Raw genomic sequence first — 24,034 nt, forward strand, 5'->3', positions numbered from 1 at the left:
ACAAATATACTCCCAATTACTATTCCCTTGTGCGTAAGAAATATTGTGTTTATAATATTTTGACACATGTGTTTATTGAAAAAATACAAATAAAACAAAACATCTCCTTTTCATCTTTGCAAGAAAACGAGGCAGTGGTCTATTGATGCAGGTTCATAAGTCATAAGTGACAATCTGACAAGCTTTAATTACCAAGATCACCCAGTCAGCCTAATGCATACAGTAATTAGTCAGATTACATCACAGGATATGAAAAGGAACTAGTATGCAAGATTGCACATCTGCCTTTTCCCTCTAAGTCTATATATAAAACTGCCATGTTTAATTCATCATTTGCTTCCATCTTCTAAAGTCAGCTCCCTATCTGAGTAGAAAGGACAAGATGAAGTTAATTGTCAAAACCTTAAAGTGACCCCAAAGAGGAAATTTGATTTAATGTTAAAACAGTCAAATGCATGTTTTGTTTGTTTTACCATCTCGAACTAAACCGCAAGATCTAATACAGTGGTACCTCTTCATACAAGCTTCATTTGCTCCAGTATCATACTTACAGCTCGAATTCCTTGTGTAACATACACATTTCCCCTACATGTAACTTAAAACTAATTGATCTGCTCCCATCCTCCCAAAAGCATAGCAGACCTCAATGCACTGGCGTCACCAGACATCACTATCATGAACCCCAAATTTCGTTTGCACAGCACTAGTTAGTGCACGTTACACCTAACCAACAGCACATCTAGCAACAGCTTACATCCGACTTCATTATTTAGAACAGACTCTTGAACCAGTTTATTTATATAACCTCGTGGGAGATGGCAAGAACACACTCACATTATTGCATTCTTGACCCTTTCTGGGAGATTGATACAAAGGAGGGGATTGCCAGCCTCCTTACTCGACCCAACCAATGTGTCGCAACACCACGTCGTTGGTAGTCATTAGTTGACCAAAGCCCCCAATTCCCCCAACCCTTAATGGCGAGCACCCAGCAGGGAGGCAACAATGACAATGTTGTAGGTCTTAGGTACGACTTGGCCAAGGCTCGACCCAGAAAACTTCCAGTCTTGGGGCGGGCGCCGTACCCCCAAAAAGAATGTTTTCCACTGATTCTGTATTGTTGACTTTAAATATGTTGAGTAAATAAAACATTAAAATTGTTCATTATGTTATCTTTTGTTTAGATTCATAAATATTTTAATTTATGTTTCCAGTGTTTTTCAGAAAAGTATTTAACAATTGGCTTTAAAAAAATCAGTTTAGTTTACTCTTGTATTTTGTAGTTTGTTTGTATATACCAGCTCAGTAGCCTAGATGGTAGGGCGCCCGCTTTGAGACTGGGAGGTCGCTGGTTCGCACCTCGGCCGAGTCATACCTAAGACTTATAACATTGGTAAAATGGCGGCGCCCTCTGTTGGCTGCGGCTGCATCGGCTCGCTACAACGGGTCAGGTGTATCGACATTTCGTTCTGTGTACATTGTTACAAAGAATGACAATACAAAGGAAATTATTATTATTATTATTATTATTAATTGCACTGAAAATTCAATATTTTAAATTGACATCTTAGATTCCAGTTCCTTTAGTTTACTCGACAATGAAAGAATAAATGCTATTATCAATTATTAGAACAATATATTAAAAATTGTATTCTTTTTATGCATTATATCACATTATTAATAGTAATATACTGATAAAAGGTACCGCCAATAATCTTTTCTTTGTCTTTCTCCTTCCTGCTTTTCTCTTCTTTTTTCCTTTATCTGTTTTTCTTCTGTTCATGTTTTCCTAGCCTCCACTCCTTTTTTCCCACCTTTTCTCTTCATTTGTTCTTTATTTTGCCCATTTCTTTTTCTTTTTCCTTTGAGTAAATTTTCCTAGATTTTTCTGTCTTTTTGTTGCTTTTTTTGTTTTCTCACCCCTACCCTTTTTCTTTTTTTCTTAGTTTCTTTCTCTTTCTTTCTTTTTGCTTTTTTCTTCCCTTTTTTCTCTTTTGTGTTTTTTCTTTTCTTCTTTTGTTTCTTTGAATATTTTTTTTCTTGGTTTTGCTTCAGTTTCCCTTTTTCCAAATCATCCTGTGCATAATGTTACATAATAATTGTTAATAAATGGATTAAGCAACAAAAACAATATCGGGAGCCGAAAGAGTTGCCTCTTGAAAAGAAACAGATTTCTCTTCACTACGAGGGAGGGATGCGCGCACACATACGCATGCACGCACACACATACACGCGTACACACTAGTGCACATTCACGCGCATGACCCTACGTGCAGACACTTTTTTGTTTTACTAGCCTTTTGGCACATGCGTGATTCATTTGAAAACTTGAAGCCGAGGGTTAACACCTCTTTTATATAAACAATATAAATGAGACGGCCGTCAGCACCACATCCACTTCTTAGATTGTGTCCCTCCTCCCACCCCACCCCGGTTACGCCCCTGTGACAACGTCATCGTAGATGACTAATATAGTCCCTGTATTGTACCTAGTTTGTCTTACTGTGAGTAAATAGATGCTGTTTTGTGTTTTTAAGGTATATAAATGCTTGAAAAGGGAATTTGACACCATTAATACAGGGAGCAATTGGCTGAGGTTGACTGGTATGAGATCAAGAGACTGTTGATGAAATGTAAGCACTAACTTTACAGTTGAAATTAGGGTTTCTCTAACTTTAGATGAACTTGCACACAAACATTTTTACAGCATATTTTTTTGTTGTTGTTTGCATGCGCAAACAGACAAGCTTATGTTGGCATTGAGCAGTCCTAACCGGTGAACTGTCCCTAGTGGTAGCCTTTGGGATTGCTCTGACCAAGCAAGATTATATTGCCATATAAAACTCGTATATCAAAATTCGAATTAGAGGCACTTGTATAAAGAGGATCCACTGTATTTCCCTTGAAGAGTCAATGTGAATGATTCATGCATTCTTTATGGGATTCGTGTGATTGACTGGCACTACATAAAATACAAAAACTCACTACTTAACAAACACCAGCAAGGACCTGTCAAAGATAAGTGGTGAGGATGATAGTTTAATGGACAAACAGAAAAAGAGACATTCAGCTCATAATTCTTTTACCACTTAAAATCATGTCATCATGTCTTTCTCCAATCCATCAAGTTTACAAGTGTACAATAAAGCCAATTCAGCCAAGGAGTGGCCAAAAGTCATGTAAAATAATAAATGTTGTGATATAATTGGAGCATGGCAGCAGACAGAAAAAACATACAGAGAGTAATCAACACAGCCCAGAAAATAATTGGCTCCAGACAGAAAAAAAACGTACATAGAGGAATAAACACAGCGCAGAGTCAGAGCACTGGACAGAGAGGACTTCCGGTGGCGCAATGAGGTAGACGGCAGCAAGGAAAGTAGCTCTGACAAAAATCACTAAAGAGTAATGTAATACTTGGAGAAAGACAGAAAAGGTATAAATTGTGACTCATATTAAAGACAAATTATTCAACAAAACATGGTCAAGAAGGGGAAACTTGTCGAGGAAAAGGGCGCTAAGGAGAAAAAGATCGAGGGAGCAGAAGGAATGGCATCGGTCGACGAGGGACGTGACTCGGCCATCCTCCACGAAATCCGTAAATTACGGCAAGAACACACTGAAGCAGCAAGGGATAGCAAGATTGCGATGACAAGACTGGAAAAGAGCATCGAAGAACTTCTGGAGCGCACTGTGTTGCTGGAGCGGAGGGTGGAAAGCATGGAGGAGCTACATGCTAACACGGAAGAGCGAACGTCAAAACTAGAGCAATTAACAGTCTCCTTGCTCCAACAAACCACCAAACTAGCAACAAAGTGTGAGGACTTGGAGTCGAGATCACGACGGAACAACATTAGGATACATGGGATTCCCGAGGGTGCCGAGAGAAAAGACACAATCGGCTTCATAACAAACTTTATTAAATCGAACATTCCGACAACCGAGCATATGGATGTGCGCATTGAGAGGGCACACCGCTCACTGGGGAACACGTTTCAAGGTAAAGCACTGCCACGGGCAATTATCGTACGTTTCACCGACTACGTAGTGAAAGAATCCGTCATGAAAGAAGCATGGAAGCAGAAGACAACGTACGAAGGCAAGACCGTTTACTTCAACCAAGATTACACCACAGAAATCCAAAAAAAGAGGAAACAAGTAAGGGACGTTATCAAAAAGTTAAAGGAAAAGAACGTAAAGGCACAATCACCATATCCCGCCCAGCTGAAGATGTTTTTGGACTCAGGAATAAGAACATTCTCTACACTGATGGAGGCAGCAACATTGCTAAAAGAAATGGGGATCGAAGTGGAAGAGGACAACACGGAGACACTGCAAAAGATGTTGTCAAAGAACATTTGGACCACAGTGACCGGAATCGAGAGGAAGACAAGGGAACACCCCCATCATAGAAGGTGACTTACAAGCTCCTATGGAGCAAAACGAAGCCATATTCGGATTTGGGGAGAAAGAGTAAGGACCATATATGCCCTTTCTATTATAAATTCAATAAGTTAGAAGTAAGTTAAATACCAAGTAAAATTGTTATCTTTGAATTAAAACAATGTATGTATATATATTGGCATAGAGCTACTTTAAAATATTTAGTTAGTTATAACTATGGACGACGGTACAAAAGTTGTTCACGCACTGAGTGCATATTTCCAGGAGGGTAGCCACAACTCTCCAATTGGACTCTTGGAAGACATGGGTTTTTGTTTTTTGGGTGTGTTTTTTTTCTTTTTGGTGGGAAATTATGTGTGCTTGTCAATATGTTTGTTAGTAATTTGGTTTGTTTTGTCAATGGAGGTGTTAGTAATTAATGTAGTGTTTCTGTATGCTTCAAAAATCAGTGAGACTCAATACAAAGCATGAGCAATCTAAATATTGTTTCATATAATGTACATGGGCTAAACCACCCCATCAAGAGAAAAAAGATATTGAATCAACTCAAGACATTGCAGAGCTCAATAGCCTTATTACAAGAGACACATTTGACCGAAATTGAACATAAGAAGCTAAAAAGAGAATGGGTGAACCAGGTGTTCTACGCATCCTATGGTAAAAGGAGGGGAGTAGCAATTTTACTTGGAAAAGAGGTGGCGTTTAAAGTCGAAAAAGAAGTGAAGGACAATCTGGGGCGATATATAATGATTATAGGGTCAATGGCCGGTTGGGAAATATCAATAATGAATGTTTATGCACCTGTTGAGGAAAAGGGGACTTTTTTTCAAGTATTAGCTAAAGTAATAACCAACTGTGCGAAGGGAATGTTACTTATAGGAGGTGACTTTAACACTGTACAGAATTGCAAAGTGGACAAGTATCCTTCAGTACACGGAACAAATACAAAGACGTCGAGGATGTTAAGTAACATAACTAAAGAATTGGGATTGATAGATCCATGGAGAGAGAAGAATCCCCAAACTAAAGACTATACTTTCTATTCAAACCCGCATGGCAGCTACTCGAGAATTGATTACTTTTACATTTCAAGACAACATATGCATACAGTAGTAGAGTGTGGTATAGAGAATATTACTATAAGTGACCATTCTCCAATTACTTTGAAATTAAGTTTAGACAATGAACCCCATTTTAGGTATTGGAGGATGAATGTATCTCTCCTCTCAGATAAAAACGTAGTACAGGAAATAAAACGGTGTATAAAAGAATATTTCCAAATCAATGACAACAATGAGGTTTCTCCAACAATATTATGGGAAGGAGGGAAAGCTGTAATAAGGGGGAAATTAATAGAAATATCGTCCCGGCTGAAACGAATACGCTTAAAGAATCAGAAGGAATTGGAGGATAAGATTAAGGAACTAGAAGAAGAACATAAAAAAACACCAAATGAATCCAGATTACAGGTATTAAAAACAACCAGAAGCAAATTAGATGAACTTTTGACAAATAAAGCAGAAGGGGCTCTGCGCTTTGTGAACCAGAGATACTATGAAATGGGCAATAGAGCCAGTCGACTGCTAGCCTTCCAACTTAAAAAGGCCCAAACAGATAGAATTATATCACAAATAAAACATCCTATCTCTAAACAATGTTTAGTAAAACCCAAAGGTATAGCAGAAGCATTTGCAGATTATTATAAAGAATTATACAAGGACTCAGAAAATGACTTAGATAACTACACGGCACAAAACTTTTTAGGAAAACTACATTTACCAACACTAACAGGGGGGGATACATTAGAAATTATTCGCCCCATTACAAAACAGGAAATACAAGATACAATAAATAACTTAAAAATAAATAAATCACCAGGAACGGATGGATTCCCGGGGGTGTTCTACAAAAGCTTTAAGGAAGAATTAACACCAGTACTGCAGAAAGTATTTAACTATGCTCTAACAAAAGGAGATCCCCCCAAATCATGGTCGGAAGCCATCATAACAGTCCTGCACAAAGAAGGAAAAGACCCAATATTGTGTGAAAGCTATAGACCAGTTAGTTTACTTTGTAATGATCTAAAAATTCTTACAAGCATACTAGCAAAAAGAATGCAGAAATTTATAGCAAAATTAATTAGAAATGATCAAACAGGGTTTATTCCGGGAAGGCAGGGTGCAAACAATATTAGGAGGATACTAAACATAATTACGAGCACAAAATCTAAGACCCAACCCTCGATGTTACTGAGCTTGGATGCACAAAAAGCTTTCGATAGGGTGAAATGGAGCTTCTTACATCAATCACTTATAGCTTTTGGCTTCCCTCCAATATTTGTTGAATGGGTGAAAATTATCTATAAAAATCCGAAATCTCGTCTTCGAGTAAATGGTCACTGTTCAGATTTCTTTGAAATCAAAAGAGGAGTCCGGCAAGGGGATTGCTTAAGCCCACTCTTGTTTGCAATAAGCATAGAACCACTCGCAGAATCAATTAGACAAAATGAGCAAATAAGGGGGATATTGGATGAAGGAGGAACAGAACATAAAATATCATTGTTTGCAGACGACCTGTTGGTAATGCTGAAGGAACCTTCGTTATCAATACCACCACTGTTGGAGAGCCTTAAAATATATGGAGAAGTAGCTGGGTATTCAAATAATGAGAGCAAATCAATAGCAATGATGATATCGGGAAAATGTCCAACAGATGTGATTGAAAGGTTTGATTTTAAAGGGACAAATAAAGGGTTTAAATATTTGGGGGTGACCATTACACCACATTCCACACAGCTGTTTGATGCAAATTATGGAATGTTGATAAAAGAAATAAGGAAAGATTTGGAAAAATGGGAAATTTTGCCCTTAAGTCTTATCGGCAGGATAGAAACAATCAGAATGAACATATTACCAAGACTATTATTTCTGTTTCAATCCCTTCCAATTCTGATCCCGGCATCCACATTTAAAATGTTAAATAAGTTAATAGCAAAATTCCTTTGGCAAAACAAGAAACCTAGAATAAAATACAAAACCCTGTTAGCTCCTAAAGAAAAGGGGGGCCTAGACCTACCCAATATTAAATATTACTATTGGGCAGCTCAAATTAAAGCACTCATCTTGTGGATTACTACAGACAAAGATGCGATATGGGTGGACATGGAGCAACGATCTTGTCCAAATATGCTGGTGGAATCGTTACCATACATATCAGTCACGAGGTGGAAGAAATTAAAAATCCAGAATGAATGGATTAAGGGAACTATTAAAACTTGGTCAACAATACAAAAAAAATTAAAAATATCAAGATCTGTGAATAGGGCTACCAAAATAGCGAAAAATCCAGACTTTAAACCTGGGGGTATGGAGGTAGGGTTTCAAAAATGGGCCCAAAAAGGACTGATGTTGATTACCCAAGTATTGGAAGCACAGGCAATGAAATCATTCGAACAACTCCAACAAGAGTGTGACCTACCCAGAAATGATTTTTACAAATATTTGCAACTAAGGCATTACCTCCAGAAACACGAGGAATGGGGGAAAATATGTAAGGAGCCAACTAAGGTAGAGGAATTATTAATATCGTATACAAAAGGACAATCAATAAAGGGGGTTATATCAAAACTATATAAAGCCCTGAGAATGGATCTCAGTAATGAGGACATGGCAGTTAAGGAAAAATGGGAACAAGAAACTAATGTAGCGATAAAAGACAACGAATGGGAAAAAACATTGAAAGAGGGACACAAAATAACCAACAGCCCGACATGGAGGGAGTTTGAATGGAAAGTAAAAATGCGATTCTTCTATACACCCTCTATCACTTCAAAATATAAAAATACCTCAAATCTATGCTGGCGTAACTGTGGGGGGGTCGGTGACTTTACGCATTTTCTGGAATTGCCCTGTAATATTAAATTTTTGGAGAAGTATCCAGAGAGAAATAAAATTAATCACGGGCTGGGAGTTGCGGTTGGACCCAAAGGCTTACGTAATAGGAATTTTGCCAGAAGAATTACTATCTGGTCAACAGAAATATATACTAAGGGTAATGCTTCTGGTAGCAAAGAAAATGATCACAGTGTCCTGGCTGAAACCACAACCTCCTGACATAAAACAATGGAGAGACAAATTAAAGCAAATGTACATTATGGAAAAAATCACTGCAAAACTTCAACTGAAACTTGACCAATTTGAGAAAAGATGGAAGCCTATCACACAAATTTTACTTGATGTCTAAACACCTCCCCCTATTTATTATGTGCGTTGTTTTTTTTTTTTTTTTTTTTTTTTTTTTTTGGGTGTATATTTTGATTTATTATTTTATATATATATATATATATATATATATATGTATATATATGTGTGTATATATATATATATATATATATATATATATATATTTCTTTTTGTATGGATGTATTGTATGAACATTTATTCTTCCTTTCTATTAATAGTATTTTTTTCTTCTTTGTTGTTTCTTCTGTTATTTATGAGTGTGTCAAGTGTATATATTTTGTGTTGATGTATGATGGAGGAATCAAACCTCTGTCAAAATTGGTGTGAGAAATAAAAAGTTAAAAAAAAAAAACACAGCGCAGAAAAATCATTGGTTGTTCACTGCCCAGTCCGAAGGATAGGTCCGCAACAGAGCAAACAACATTTTAACATACTCCTCTCACCCTGGTGCAGATAATGTATAGATAATGTATGGATAATGGATATATATATATATATATATATATATATATATATATATATATATATATATATATATATATGTATGTGTGTGGGTTCAAATCCACCTACCAGACTTCCTGTGCGGAATTTGTATGCATTGGCCGGTCCAAATTGTCCCTAGGTGTGAATGAGCGAGTGTGTTGTCTGTCCCTGTGTGCACTGCGATTGGCTGGCAACCAGTTCAGGGTGTCCCCTGCCCACTGCCCGATGATTGCTGGGATGGGCTCCAGCACCCCCGCGACCCTACTGAGGATATGCGGTGCAGCTAATGAGATGAGATGAGATGAGGTATAAATATATATATATATATATATATATATATATATATATATATATATATATATATATATATATATATATATATATATATATATATTTATGAAATAATGCAATGCAATAAATAATAATTTAGGAAATAATGCAAAATAATCAGTCAAAACAACTAAGAGTAACCGTATAAGACATCCCGAAGTTACTCCGACGACAGCGGGTTATAGAATGTACGTAAAGCTCAAACGTAATGCTGCATTTTTGAAAATGTCGAACTCTGGATTTTTTGACACAAGTTCCATAATCATAAGTATACGTATTATAATTATCAGCTCTATTGCAAGGCCTTAATTGCAGTTATCAAATTCAAGATGTTTTCAAGTTTTTAAGACCCAGCGGGAACCCTGGATACCAAAATGGGGCACTTTCTGCAGATTGCTTCTCCTAATTGAATAATTCATGTGTCATACAACAGAGGACGCAGATAATTACGCGAAATCCTGTGAATCCTCCAAAAAGTCTTACTGTTGCTCCAAATCCTAGTGATCAAACCTTTTGTTCATCCATCTGTTATCGTTCCTCATTGGCCAAGAGTTGAGGTGGTCCCATCATCCACGAACCAACCCTGCAAAGCTGTTGTTACTGATTACCGAATCTCACAGCATCAGTTTTCCCCTTCTAAGCTTAAGGTCAACGCAGAGAAAGAGATGTTTTTTTGAAGATAGTGGGAAAAATGTCACTGGGGAATGAAATATTGATAGAAGGCCTTGTTTCTTTCTCCTGCCCTGTGGCATCGAGTTACACTTATACAGTTCACGGGGAATGGGTGAAAAGTAAGACCTGCATTGGAAAAGACAGAGAGCAACACAAGAATGCCACAACCTCCACCATATTTTTTTATACTTTGAGGCATTTTTATCTTTTTTTTCGATCTACATGAAGCATAAACATACCCTTTATTTTCCATTCACCCCTAATGACGGCAAAATATGTCAATTGTATAAATTAATCATATAAAAATAGACCACTTTCATGTCTATTAAATGTAAGTGTAACCCTTTTTCGCTGCATTGGGTGCCTGCACAGCTTAAAGGCATATCTGTGTTGTGTTCTGGATTGATGTTGGTAGTTTGGAGAAAACAGGCACGGAGGTTGAAATGTGGCTCAGATGTTCCCCTTTACTTCCCTTTTGAAACTAAAAGAAACACTACTTACATTTTTGACAAATAATAATCATCAAAAAATAAGAATACAAACATTCTAAACTTGACTTTCACAACAAAACGTGAGAAAATGACTTGACAGCACTGAATTGATGACATAAATCCCATAAACAACATCTTGAAATTATACTTTGCATAGACAAAAAAAGAAGATGTCATCACCTTATCGAACCACAACATACACTGACACAAAAATCGCACCGAACGAAGACATAGGTAAAATAAGGGGTTTCGAAACAGACAAAATTTAACCACCTGCTTTAACTGAAAGAGAACATAGATAGTGTGGACTGGAATCAGGCAGACTGGATTATTTGGTTAGATTTGTGAATATCTCAAGAGGAAGAAGGTATAGGTTTTTAGCTAGCCCCGCTAATGCTATCCCAAGTTTCACTTAATAGCACTCTTTGTGCTTTCCAACAAGGTGAGCCGCCTCATCTGACGGATTCACTATATTTGTTTGACTCGTCATTGCCAATGGTGTTGAATGGAACGGTTTTTGTTGTTGTTGTTGGCTACTGCTAACTGGCAATACCAACGGTTTACTACCGTCCGTCAAGGTGTCGTCACGTGGATAGGTCACATGTGTGCAAAGGGTGAAGACATATAGGAATAGACAAGGCAAGTACTTTAGATCTTCCATCCATGGAGAAAGTGATATCATTCTATGTACCATTTTGATCAACATGGGGCTGATAAGGAAAAGTACTGTTTAAGGATATTGCTGTTATACGTATTTCTGAACTTTTCAGACTGCTGTCCAAACTTTAGCAGGCATCTGCCCGAAATTTTGATATGGAGAACCTACACCCTGCCCTGGCTCCTTTGCCCCCGTTTAATGTTAAGAAAAATTAAATGGTTTATTTGATTACAAAGAATTATTATGCTCAGAATAATAGGCCTTTGTTCATTGTAGAGAATAGTTCAGGGTTCATACTCCTTTTTCATGGCCAAATTCAAGCATTTTCTAAGCACTTTGATAGCCATTTATTCAAATTTTGTAGTACCTTCAAAGGAAGAAATCCAGGGCCAATCAAAAATACATTTTTCTTTTTTGTTGACTTTGATGTCTAAAATAAAGTCACTATCTTGCTTTTAACATATACTTTGTGCTATTTTGACCTGTTCCTATCTACGATATTTTTGTGTCAATGGGCAGCTATAAAGTGACATAAATTCTGCCATTTTACCTAAATAATGCATGAAAAGGGCTTTATAGGTGTTGGGTAATAAATGAGTTCAATACGGAAGACAACAAAGATAGAAGATGCTGTATGTATAAAAACAGAAAAATGAACCAGATTTGGACTAATTTAATTTGAATTGATTGCTCCCAAGCAGAGTGCAGTCAATCGACTGCTGATCTTTTGCTTTGTGTTTTACTTATTTCAATTTATATTTTTTGTGTGTTTTTTTTAGGAAGATCTGTTTCTAAATTGGTGAAAATAGAATTGTAAAAAGTTAATCGTTCAGCATGTTATCCTTTGATTTACAAGTATGCTGAATTAATGTGCCTGTGTTGTTAGATGACATTATGGGTAACCCATTCCCGGAGAGCCTGTATATTTTAGATGCAGAGGTGCATAAAAAGATGCACAGGGTTGCTAAAGCTTAACGGAAGTTAAATTCAAAATTGTAAAAGTTTTTTTCGTGCCTTTTGAAACCTAATTTAAGTCAATAAAATTGAAACAAACAAAACCCGAAAAATAATTCTTGCACACCATACACCAGGGGTCGGGAACCTATGGCTCTTTCTATGAGTACCTGTGGATCAGAGACGAATTGGATTGCATGCAAGTTTTCGCCATCTTGTTCAAAACTCGAGCCATTAATCCTGTTCGGATACACGCAAAGCCAAACCAAAGCTAAATTGCAAAGCAGTACTTCGCAGAATATATAGGGCACGTTTTTCACTACAATTTACAGTCAAGGTGTCACATAAAAAAAATTTAAAAAAAATTGTTTTGGCTATACAATAATATATATATATAATATAAAAGCTCACTATATAATCTGTGTTCGGATACCTTATGATGAATCTACAGAACTACTGTAAAGACGCCAAAACACCGGAAGATAACTTAAAGTTATTTGATTGGGTGAGTGGGAGGGATGGATGGGTGGAGCTATGCAAAAAGTGGAAGCACTCCCTTCCCGACCCCTGCCATACACTGTGCCTCGTGGCAGCAAAATAGGGCTAACCGGGACCAATTGGCGGGAAAATGGGAGGCCGGCCGACCAAACGCATGCAGTAAGCAGCCAGTCTTCACAGGAACCAACAAAGAAAAACAGCAATGCCATATAACCCAAAAGTAGTCGAGAAAATAATAGGAACGGAAGGCTAGACAGTTAGCCGACTGCTAATGGCACAAACCTTAACCAAGGAAATCTGGAAGCCTTCGGTAGCTACATTTTAATCACCAAACATTTTGGGTAGTTAATGAGATATGAAAGACTATAAAGTAACGTTTGCTAATTGAATGACTCACCGTTGATCCAAGTAGCCTTTGGGTCACGAACTTTGAACTCTGGTTTAAAGAGATCTTCTACAGTCAGTTTGGTGTCACTTCCAGCTTGGGTATCAGCTGGAAATAAAAAACCATGCATTGAGATTTATGCTCCAAGATACACCATGCTAATAGGAACAATTTAATGTTATTGGTAGATATAGAAAATCCCTATGCACGTGGACACATTTTATATACATGAGCTATTTGATATATAATTTAAAATATTCAAAGGAAGACTGGAAATTTAGGCAACAAAATAATCCTCTTTAGTTACATAGGTATAAGGTTTTTTAAACAGTTTCCAACATGCCCCAGAAAATGTTTTCCATTTGAATTTTAAGTACTTAACGGGCAAGGATTGCACCTTTTTCAAAGAGGACGGCTGTGAGCAGAGGAAGAGAAAGGCTAAATGATTTTGAATGTCAGCCATATTGGCTTTTCTTGCAAAACTCACACAGTATATTTGTACTTGTATGCCTTCGGGGTAACCAACCATGGAATAAGGCAGCAACAGAAAGGGCAAGGGGATGAGCTCGATCACTTGAGGCTTTAAGGTTGTGCAAAATTATTTACTTAATGCATTTGTTTTACAACTCATGTATAATTTAAAAGCTTGAAATGTATGATAACTGAAACATTTAAAAAAAAAAAAAAATCTAATTCGAAACAGTTGAAAGGTAATCAAAGTATGGCTAACTCAATGGGCTCCTTCCGCAAAAATGGTTTACTAAAATGTGTGTGTTATTTTTTTCTCTCATATGAAAGACATTGATTAAATGACATACATCAATGAAAAATTACGCAAGAGACATATTTTGGACCTATATAAAATTTGGCAATACAGAATTATTAAAAAAGGGCATAATGCAATCAATCTTTCAATCTTAAGGACTGCTGATCTTTTGCTTTTTGTTTTACCCTTTTTAGTTCATATGTTTTTTGTGTTTTCAGAGGAAAAGTGGGTTTAAATAGAAATGTAGGTTTTTTTTGCATTCTATCATGTTTTGATAGCACTGGAGTTAATTTTATGAATTTATATTTTTTTCTTCTGCATATTTAGGAATTTTGTGTTGTTGTTCAGCTTTAAATCAGTTTCGAGTGTAACAAGCTAAATTAGTCTTGTGTTTTACAATTTATTTTGTAGATCTGTGGATAATTTAATTCACTAATAGCTAAATAATTTGGTGCATAAAGTTGTTTTATTATTGATAATATATCATTTAGGGCAGCACAGCGGTGCAGTGGTTAGCGCGGGTGCGGCAAGGTTCTAAGATATTAAACTTAATTTTATTTATCTAAAATTCATATCGTAAATATGGTACATTTTTAAGGTCATCATCTTACTCGTTCCATAAAAAAGTAGCTTTTCGGGTAGGTCAATATTTAGTAGATCCTCCTTTTGCAGAAATAACAGCCTCCAAACGCTTCCTATAGCTTCCAATGAGGGTCTGGATTCTGGTTGAAGGTATTTTTGACCATTCTTTACAAAACAAGAAAAATTGCAATGGCAAGGCGAAGCCACCAGAGAGCAGTGTCAGTGTCATTCTTAAGCAGACTCATTGAGAGACATGGCAACAATTTTAAGTATTTACAAGCACTTCACCCAAAATTCAAACGCTATTTAATCTCTGAAAACAAAAATTTAAATTCAAGCATTTTAAAGCATTTAAAGCACCCGTATGAACCCTGATAAGAATAGGGTCAAAAAAGAAAAAAAAATGTTCAGGGAAAACAAACAAATTGATGGCAGATGAAATCAGTAAAAACCTAACTGTTCATTAGCGAGTGAATAGTGTATTAAAATTTGAAATATTCAATTGTGGTTACATATGCGTAATTTTGCAGAACCATACTTCCCATTTGGGCTCCGGCTTCTTACCTGGTGTGAGGACGATGACTGACATGGTGATGAGGGAACAAACCACCAGGATGACCAGCAAAGCAATGGCGATTCCCTTCCAGTTTCTTTGAGGTTGACTCACCCCACCGAGGTCCTAATGAGAGGAATGAAGGTCATTAAGGTCAGAAGTAGAGTTCAACCTATTATTGGGCACACTTTTTTCTTAATTTCGACTGGATAATTAATTATATTTAAAACTGGGTTAAAGAAGCAGGCAAAGCTTTGCTTTGAAGCAGAGTTATTGTCTCACTGGCTCCTCTTCCCGCGCCTATTAAAAGGAGTAGCGACCGGGTGCTAAACCACTAACAAAATACAAATTCCAGACTCGATAATCGTCAAGCCGCTGATAATATTGAGATTTCAAAAGTCTATGCCTTGGTAGAAAAGTTGTGTGTGATTAAGAGTTTAGTTTACTTGTTTTAGGGACGCAGGTTAAGGTGGAGACTCATATATTAGCTCTCATCATAACATTACTTTGTCAATGAAGTGTGCGTGTTTGTGATTGAGAGAGAGCATAAAAAGCACGCTTAAGGGGATGGCTGAGTGATTAGCTGTTAACCTTCGTTCAACAATCTGGCTCTACAATAGGAGTGCCCACACTCACAGCTCCGTTGATATTTCCATGTACTTTTTGTTTAAGGTCAATCTAAGTTATGCTGATTTTATTGACAATATGTTTTGTCTATTTATTGCAAAAAACAACAAAACAGGGAGCTACTTTTTGAGGCTCATGTACCCTTACACATGTTGCTGCTAAGCCTGATTTTATTTCCTGCATTGTTAGTTTTGGGTTTAAGCAAAAACATAATTATGTTAGTTGTGTCGAAATTCAAATGTATTTCCTCTAAAATGTTTTAGAGAGCTAATACAAGTTTACATTTATGAAAAATGTTCTTTGTTTGTTGTTTTAAATTTTCCAATGCCAATTTTTAGGCCTGTAGAGCAAAAAAATATATCTTCCAAGTATCAGCCTCCTCTTAATACTAAAAATTGGTATCAGCCCTATTACACTAAGAGCAATCATGTTTATTCTTGTATAACTATTAGGCACAATAATTATTCAGCTGATAAGTATTGCTGACTCAGCTCAGGAAACATTGAATTGAACCCAGAATGCAGCAGTGAAGATGCCGACACTACTACAATAGACCCCCCAGTGCTACAGATGACATTGAAATAGAACTTCTCATTCTCGCATTATTTTTACTCACGGTTCCAGAAACATTAAATGACATAGTGCATGGTGACAGGTCTTTCCACTTCTTCACCTGTGCATTGACAACCTCTCGGATTGATATGGATACGTACACAAACTGTTTTGTGTTTCTATTTTTTGCAACGTTTCTGACGTATCGGTGAAAAAGTGGAGAGACTGTTTAACCCAAGGTTGTCCAAACTTTTCAGAAAGCAGCCAGATTTGGTAAAGTGAAAATGTATGATGGCCGACTATTCAGCCTTGCATTCTTTTTAACAGTTTTTTAATAAATTCATCCTCAGTGAATAATTTGCTGTTCTTGACATCTCCTTCATACCATTTTCATTTGACTCGCAGGGTTTCTTGAAAACAGTCACAGTCTCTTGACAAATTAGGCAGACACAATTGTTTCGGATTTGGGTTAAAAAAATTGTCCATTTTCCACATGTCCTGGAAGCGTCAGCCCTCTCAGTCAGTTTTCTTTTTTTATTTCCACATGCCTTAAATAGGGTGCGCTTAAACTCTCACAGAAAGCCAAAGGCAAGGTGGCCAGATGATTTTATAGTGCTTTTAAAATTATTGGCGGGCCACATAGTACAAATCTTATGACAGAGACGGTGGGCCAATAAAAACTTGACCACGGGCCGTAAGTGGCCCACTGGCCGGACTTTGGACACTAGTTTAATCTATCAGAATTTACAAAGGCAAATCAATGTTTTGGGCACCGAGAGCAAAAATAGTGTTTAAATAAAATAATTTTTAATGGCCCTTCTAACCCCATCTGTATGATATTAGATTGTTAAAATATGTCACTTAGTATGTTGTCACTGCCATTTTGCAGCTCTATTAGTTTTATTATTTATCAAAACATTAAGTACATCGTAAAATATCATGGAGTAACGCACTTATAAAAACTATGGATCTACTGTATTCTGCAGTATATGAGGCGCATAGGGTCATAAGGGGCACTTTCAAAAATGTTTAAGTGCGCTCTATGATCCGTAAACTATGGGAAGAGAGAGACAGCTATGTAAGAAAAAAATACAGGAAAAATACAGGAGAGTCTACATGTCATGCGAGGAAGCTCAAGTCCTCAAATCTAAGTCCATGCAATCAAATAGATGTTGCTCGCATTGGCATTCAAGGACCCAATTTATTAAATTGAATGAGGAAAGCTAGTTTGTACTATCTGACCATGGAGAATATACGTGTATGGTATTATTTGGTGAGAGACCAGCGACATAATGTGGTCCCCCAACTTCATGCCAGAACCTTTTAGTTAGTGGCTCTCAAATGACATTTTCCACCCTATATACTGTCAAAGACAAGATAAATTGAACCTCTGGCGTACAAATATCTTATCTCTGCAGGCTTTCTGACCTCAATTAGCCATAAAGTTATGCATGTGCAACAGTATCCACTTATAAGTCGATTGGACAGAAAGGAGGAGAAAACACGATCCAATTAGAATCTAATCTTTGGAATGAAAAGCTTGACTTCATAGGATATTTTCCCCTAATTTTATTGTTTTTTCCAATTTCAATAATCACTACACAAAAGAGTGTAGTTTTTCAAATGAAAAACACATGTGTTTCTAGTGGAGTGTTGCAGTTACCTACAATTCATACATGTCCAAAAGCGAATTGTTAACCTAATATTGTGCTGAATAAAGTGACCTCTTGTTTCTCTTAAAAAAAATTATTTCACAGATTATTCATTTTAGTTTTAAACGACTCTTAGCAAACACCGACCTCCTCCATAGTAGTGCTCATAATGAATAATTTCGTTAATTTTATTATATTTATCAGATTACTGTATTATAGTGTTCAATTAAATTAAACTTCAAACTATTTGAATGTGCTTTTAATGATCAGCATGTGTTAAATAGCTATAAAGGGTCAACCCTGAAGATTTTGGGAAGACTAGAAATTTTTTTTTTTTTCCTAGTTATTTCTTATGGGAAAAATTTGTTTGAGGTGTTGTAAAAGGATAGTGTGATGTTTAAACGTGTTCTAAGCGATGGGCAAGGCACCCGTATGATGCGGCAGGGGTAAACCAGTGGAAACTGTCTGGCCCTGCTGTTGAACAGAAGAGTGTGTTGTGTCACCCTGACCCGAGTGACATGGCCGCTTTCTTGTGTCCCGTTTCATCTGGAGAGACGAAAGCATGACCAACTTGGGTGCCGAGGTGCTTAACTTGTTTGGGTGTTGGGCATTTGGGTTGGCCATGGTCTAAAACATTTTTTGTGTGTTTTTGCTACTTTTTCCCTTTTTTTATTTTTCTTTGTTGTTGTATGTGTTTGTCTTGCTGTCGGTCACACCTCTCGAGGGATATGACATGGGTAGATAGATAGATAGATAGATAGATACATAGATATATAGATAGATAGATAGATAGATAGATAGATAGATAGATAGATAGATAGATAGATAGATAGATAGATAGATAGATAGATAGATAGATAGATAGATAGATAGATAGATAGATAGATAGATAGATAGATAGATAGATAGATAGATAGATAGATGGACGGACAGATGGATAGATAAAAAATATTTTTTTTCCCAGTTATTTCTTATGGGAAAATTTTGTTTGAGGTTTGAGAATTTAAAGTTAAGAGCCTGATCCGAGCAGATTTGTAAGTGGAGAGTGGATGGGGCGGTTGAGATTTGGCTGGGGCCGGAGGGCAGCTGGGGGGTCTGCTGGGTCGTGGCCTGTCCCTGGGCTGGGGGTGGCTTGTGGTCCTGGTGGAACTGCTCCGGGCCCCAAGGCCGGATTTCCAGCAGATGCTGCTGTAGGGGATGGTATAGGCGTGCCCGATTGCTACGAGGGCCTCTTGTAGTTGGTTGGGTACGAGGATGGAAGGGGATGCTGCCCTGTTGGGCCCTACACCCTTTTTGACTATGAGCTGGGTTTTTTGCATGTTCAGATCATCTACCATGATTCAGGAGAATTATCCCTCTTAAAATTGTTCAGATGATAGATGCTGGTGTTTGTGGTTTACAATATGCCTATGGTAATCCAATTCTCATTCCTTCTTTAGTTTTCTTCTGAAAAAACAAATTAAACGTGCGCACGCATGCACGCACGCACGCACAAACACATAAAATTGTTGAGCAATGATGCTCTAATGTATGATTTCAGATAAGATACACTGAGCTCCCCAAAAAAGAAAAAGACTTCACAAAAAAACATAGAACACTCATCATAGAAAAAGTGTCAATAGAATGGGGAGGGGTAACTAACATATTTCGGAATCATTTTACGAATGTTTTAGAGTAAATATTTTAAACAATTAATTAAGTCCAATGAGAATATTTTTGGTGTAATAAACAAAACTAATTTAGTTAACTTTTTATTGATTCATTTTTACAGGAAATAGGAAAAAACTAAATGTATGGTTTTTATGATACAAATAAGCAATAAATGTGCAGTTCCTTTTAGCTAGCTATCTTCCTACCTTTTTAGCTACTTAGCAAGCTATCAAGGTAGCTTTTAAAAATTTTAGCAATGCTATCTAGTTAACATTTTACCCTTTTTGCTCGTAATGAAACTAAATTTTGGTCTCTTTTTTGCTAGCTATCTAGCTTTATGATTAGATTTCCATTTGTCTAGTTAGAGGCTTTTTACTTTTAAAGCTAACTATCAACTCCCTTTTAGTTTTTTACTTATTATTACATTTTTAGCTAACCATCAAGCTACCGTTTGAGTGTCCTTTCTGCTAATTAGTAACAAAAAGTAGCTCTCAGCTTGAAAAAGGTTGGGGACCCCTGATTTAAGAGTACTTTGATGACTGTTACTTTTATTTATCTTGTTTATCCAAGCAAATTGTTTGTTAAGTGGCTAGGAAAAAAATGTTTTTTGAGTAAAGTAATCCCTGGATTTTTGCAGGGGTCGTGTTCCCCAAAAGTCCTGCGAGGCAAAAAAAAGTAGAAATATCTATTTATTTATAAAATATGAGTAACAAATAACGTACATGATTGTAACAAAATAACAACTATGGATCTACAGAACACAGAATTTCATTAAAGTGAATTATCTTTATTGTCATTATAAATTGTACAACAAAATCGGAGGGCTTCTCCTTTCAGTGTAACAAAGCAATGTAGAGAGCGGCCGGCTAGCTGCACTCTCGCACCCTCGAGCCAGGTCTTTGTTATGTTTCAAATACAAGATTTACAAATGTAACGATTTCCAACGAGTAATAGCTCCAGGTAATGTGTTTCATGGGTAATGGATCTGGCTTTGGTGAGATACCAGCTTGGCAGTGGTAGTTTGTAAGAGTTGTTACTTAGCATAGCCGTAGTGAGGCCGGACATAGTAACAAGGGGGATAGTTCACACAGGTACAGGTTTTGGATATTTTATACATGAAAAATGCACTAATAACTGAAATTGACATTATGTGAGTAATATTATCATTAAGGCAATGCAGGAATTATTGAAAAATTATGAATTTAATGTTTTTTTTTTTACTTACTGTATATCTGTTACAAAAGTCAGTCAAACATGAATGGAGACATAGCATTTTAGTGTACTTGTATTACAATCAGTGCAATTTATTCAAAATTTATTTACCCAGCATACACATTAGTGTGTCCTATGGTAGAGGGCAGTTAAGCATACAAGAAAATATTTTAAGAATAAAAAAAAACAATTTTATGTCACTGGGACTCAAATGGCACAGAATAACAGGAATGACCCATACATTAAATACGCTTTGTTTCATAGGAAATACGACTTATGGTACTTTTCATAACTGCATGGTCCCTCTATACGAAATACATTGCTGTATATCGTATTACCCTTTACCTTCTTTTCATAACTTGTATTCAATGAAATCAGGAGGGAAAGTAAAGTTCCGAGAGTGGTTGCTCATAGCACAGTTTCAATAATCTTATGTCTTGCTGAAACAGCATTTTCACTAGGGAAAAGGCTGACTTCTAAATCTTTAGAGGTGAAATAAAAGGGACATAAAATCCCAGTCCATGAGATCAGTCATAAATTGGGGATTTTCATGAATAAAAATGTCATGTTAGAATTGGCAACGTAGACAACAGAGTTGATAATGATATAATCATATAAAAGTGTCTGGGTGAAGCTAGAATACTTTGATTTTGTATCATTTTTTTTCCTCGCTTCAATTTATGACTTAAATATCAGTGTTATTATTTTACTTTATGTGGACAAAGCTGTTGTCACCTGGCGGTGTGTTATGTTGTTATAAAAATACAGTATATTGTAGCTGGGCTATAGAAACAGGTACCTTTCGCATGAGAACTAGTACTAAATACTTCTAATTCTCACTACCTGTGAATTGATACTGTACCATTCTTTTGTAATATTTTTGTAGCAATGAATGTTAATGTATTGAAAAAAAGATATATATTTTTTTCTTTGTCAACATTTTCATTTCACCCTAAACAAGCACACAAAACTGCAAAAAAAATATATTTATCATGTTATTTGCAGCGTTCGTACGCCTTTATCATGTCCAAATTCAAGCACTACTTAAGCAATTTCAAGGCCAATTTTCCAATTCCTCCAGGAACCAGCATCTCGATCCCTTCACCTGTTTTCCTGTGCGTGACGCGTCCAGGAAAATATGACGCATCACATGACAACAGCATACAACCTAATGCCAGCTGCAGTTAGTCACAAGGAAAGAAGAAATGCAATGGCAAAGCCAAGCCACCAGAGCAGGTGTATCCCATTTTTAAGCAGCCTGCCGGGAAAAAATGGAAACATGTTCAAGCATTTACAAGCACTTTAACCAATATTGATTTTTTTTAAACTTTGAAAACGCAACATTAAAATTTAAGCATTTTTAAGCATGTCAAGCACCCGCCTGAACCTTGTATTTGGGAATTTTGGTTGCTGCTTTTGCTTTTATTGCACTACTTTTTATTGCAATATTTTTACGATACACTATTATTATAACTTAGGCCGGTCTCTAAGCCAGGGATGTCAAACTCATTTAAGCTTGGTGTCCACATGGGAGAAAAAAACTCTAACTGGGCTGGACTAGTAGATTAGGGTAAGAACAAGAGAGAGAAAGAGAAAAAGAGAGAAAGAGATGAGTAAGAGAGACGGAAAGTAATTAGAAAAGAGAAAGCAAGAGAAAAAGAGAACCAGAGAGAGAAAAAAAAAACATTGCAAAAGAGAAAAACAGACAGAATGAAAAACGAGAGAGAAACAGACAGAGTGAAAAAGAGAGCCCATCCCAACCATCTCAGGGGCAGTGGGCAGAGGACACCCTGAACTGGTTGCCAGCCAATCGCAGGGCACATGGAGGACAGACAACTCACTTGCTCAGTCACACCTAGGGACAATTTGGACCGGCCAATTCACCTGAAATGCATATATTTGGAATGTGGGAGGAAACCGGAGTGCCCGGAGGAAACCCACGCAAGGACAGGGAGAACATACAAACTCCGCACAGTAAGGCCGATAACTGGATTTGAACCCACGCAGGAGGTTCCCACGACCTCAGAACTGTGCCACACACGCGCTAACCACTGCTCCGCCGTGCTGCCCTGCTACTCTGTTATCAGTGAAAATAAGACATTTTAATCCAAATGAACTTGAAACATTAATCAAACAATTGATAAGAGTTCAAATGCCAGAACAGACTATTAAGTACAAAATCCAAAAATGGACCTCAAAAGAAACAAATCAGCAGAGTTGTGTTTCTTCCTCTAGTCGCACCAATGAAAAACTGGTCCTGACTCCCAAGCACATTCCTAATGTAAATTTTAATTAACCAGCATTTCGAATCAAAATACAATTGAAAACTAATTACTCTCTCTATCTGTCTCTCTCTGTCTCTCTCTCTTTCAAGCCCCTACTGTAGCTGTAAAATGGTCAGTTAGTATGAGAGCTGCCCAAAAAGTGCAGATCCAAGGACACTATCACTTATTCAGCAGCCCGCTAGATTATTGCGTTTCTTTATTGTTTACAGATTAACTCTGTTCAGATTTCAAAGTATAGAATTCAAAAGACATTAAGAGACGTTCTTTTTAATCAAGGATTTGGCAGTCAATCGCGGAACACATATTTTTAGGGGTGGGCGATATTTGGATTTTCCTTATCATCCAATCCAAGTTAATACATGGTAGTACCGATTGATAGCTATCCGAAACCGATGCATTTTGCTTGGAAATGTCATGATCATTGAACAACTGATCGCTTCCCTCTTGAGTTAGTTTATATTTGCTAATAACACAGCACAAGGTTTTAAGAACTAAAAATGTTTCATTTTTTTATCAAACTTTTACAGGATAAATACATAAACAGAACAATTTCTATTACGAATGTTCTAGAACAAAAGCCAAGAGTGTCACGACCACAACAGAATTAGGACCAAAATGCGTAACGTTAACCAAAAGTCTATTAAAATAAAGAGGAAAGGCAGCGCCCGCGATCCGTTGCTCACCTGGACGCAGGAAGCAAGCCGCTCACAGAATCGGAACGTGTTCTGAATGCGGAAATGGATCTTCCGAAGCGGGAGATTGTAGTGTCGTAGACGGAAAAACAGGTCAATTTCCGAGAGAGGGGAGCAAAAAATGGTCGGGATCAAAAAACGAGTCGTAAGCCAGTACGGGAGATCATAACTTGGTCGGGGTCAAAAAAAACAGGTCGTAGCCAGAGACAAAAGGAGGAAATCAGGAATGGACGGGTGAAAAACGGTTGAAAAGCGGGACCGACGGGAGTCCGAGTCAAAATCCTTGCCTTGTAGAAACAGGGGTTTGCTGACGGACTGATAAAAGGCGAGTGAAAGGACTGAGCTTG

General features: G+C 37.0%; 1 protein-coding gene across 1 annotated transcript in view; it reads right to left on the minus strand.

Moving 5' to 3' along the window:
- dpp10 (dipeptidyl-peptidase 10 (non-functional)) overlaps positions 1–24,034 on the minus strand; it is a 149,008-nt gene that overhangs the window by 100,366 nt on the left and 24,608 nt on the right. The window contains exons 2-3 of the mRNA XM_088353056.1: positions 15,029–15,143; positions 13,129–13,224 (exon numbers count right to left, since the gene is read on the minus strand). Of these exons, the coding sequence (XP_088209182.1) occupies positions 13,129–13,224; positions 15,029–15,143 (211 nt within the window). The remainder of the gene's footprint in view (positions 1–13,128; positions 13,225–15,028; positions 15,144–24,034) is intronic.

The sequence above is a fragment of the Urocampus carinirostris genome, chromosome 14 (genome assembly GCF_059441175.1).
Source record: "Urocampus carinirostris isolate Australia breed hairy pipefish chromosome 14, RoL_Ucar_1.0, whole genome shotgun sequence".
In the NCBI taxonomy this organism is placed as follows: Eukaryota; Metazoa; Chordata; class Actinopteri; order Syngnathiformes; family Syngnathidae; genus Urocampus; species Urocampus carinirostris.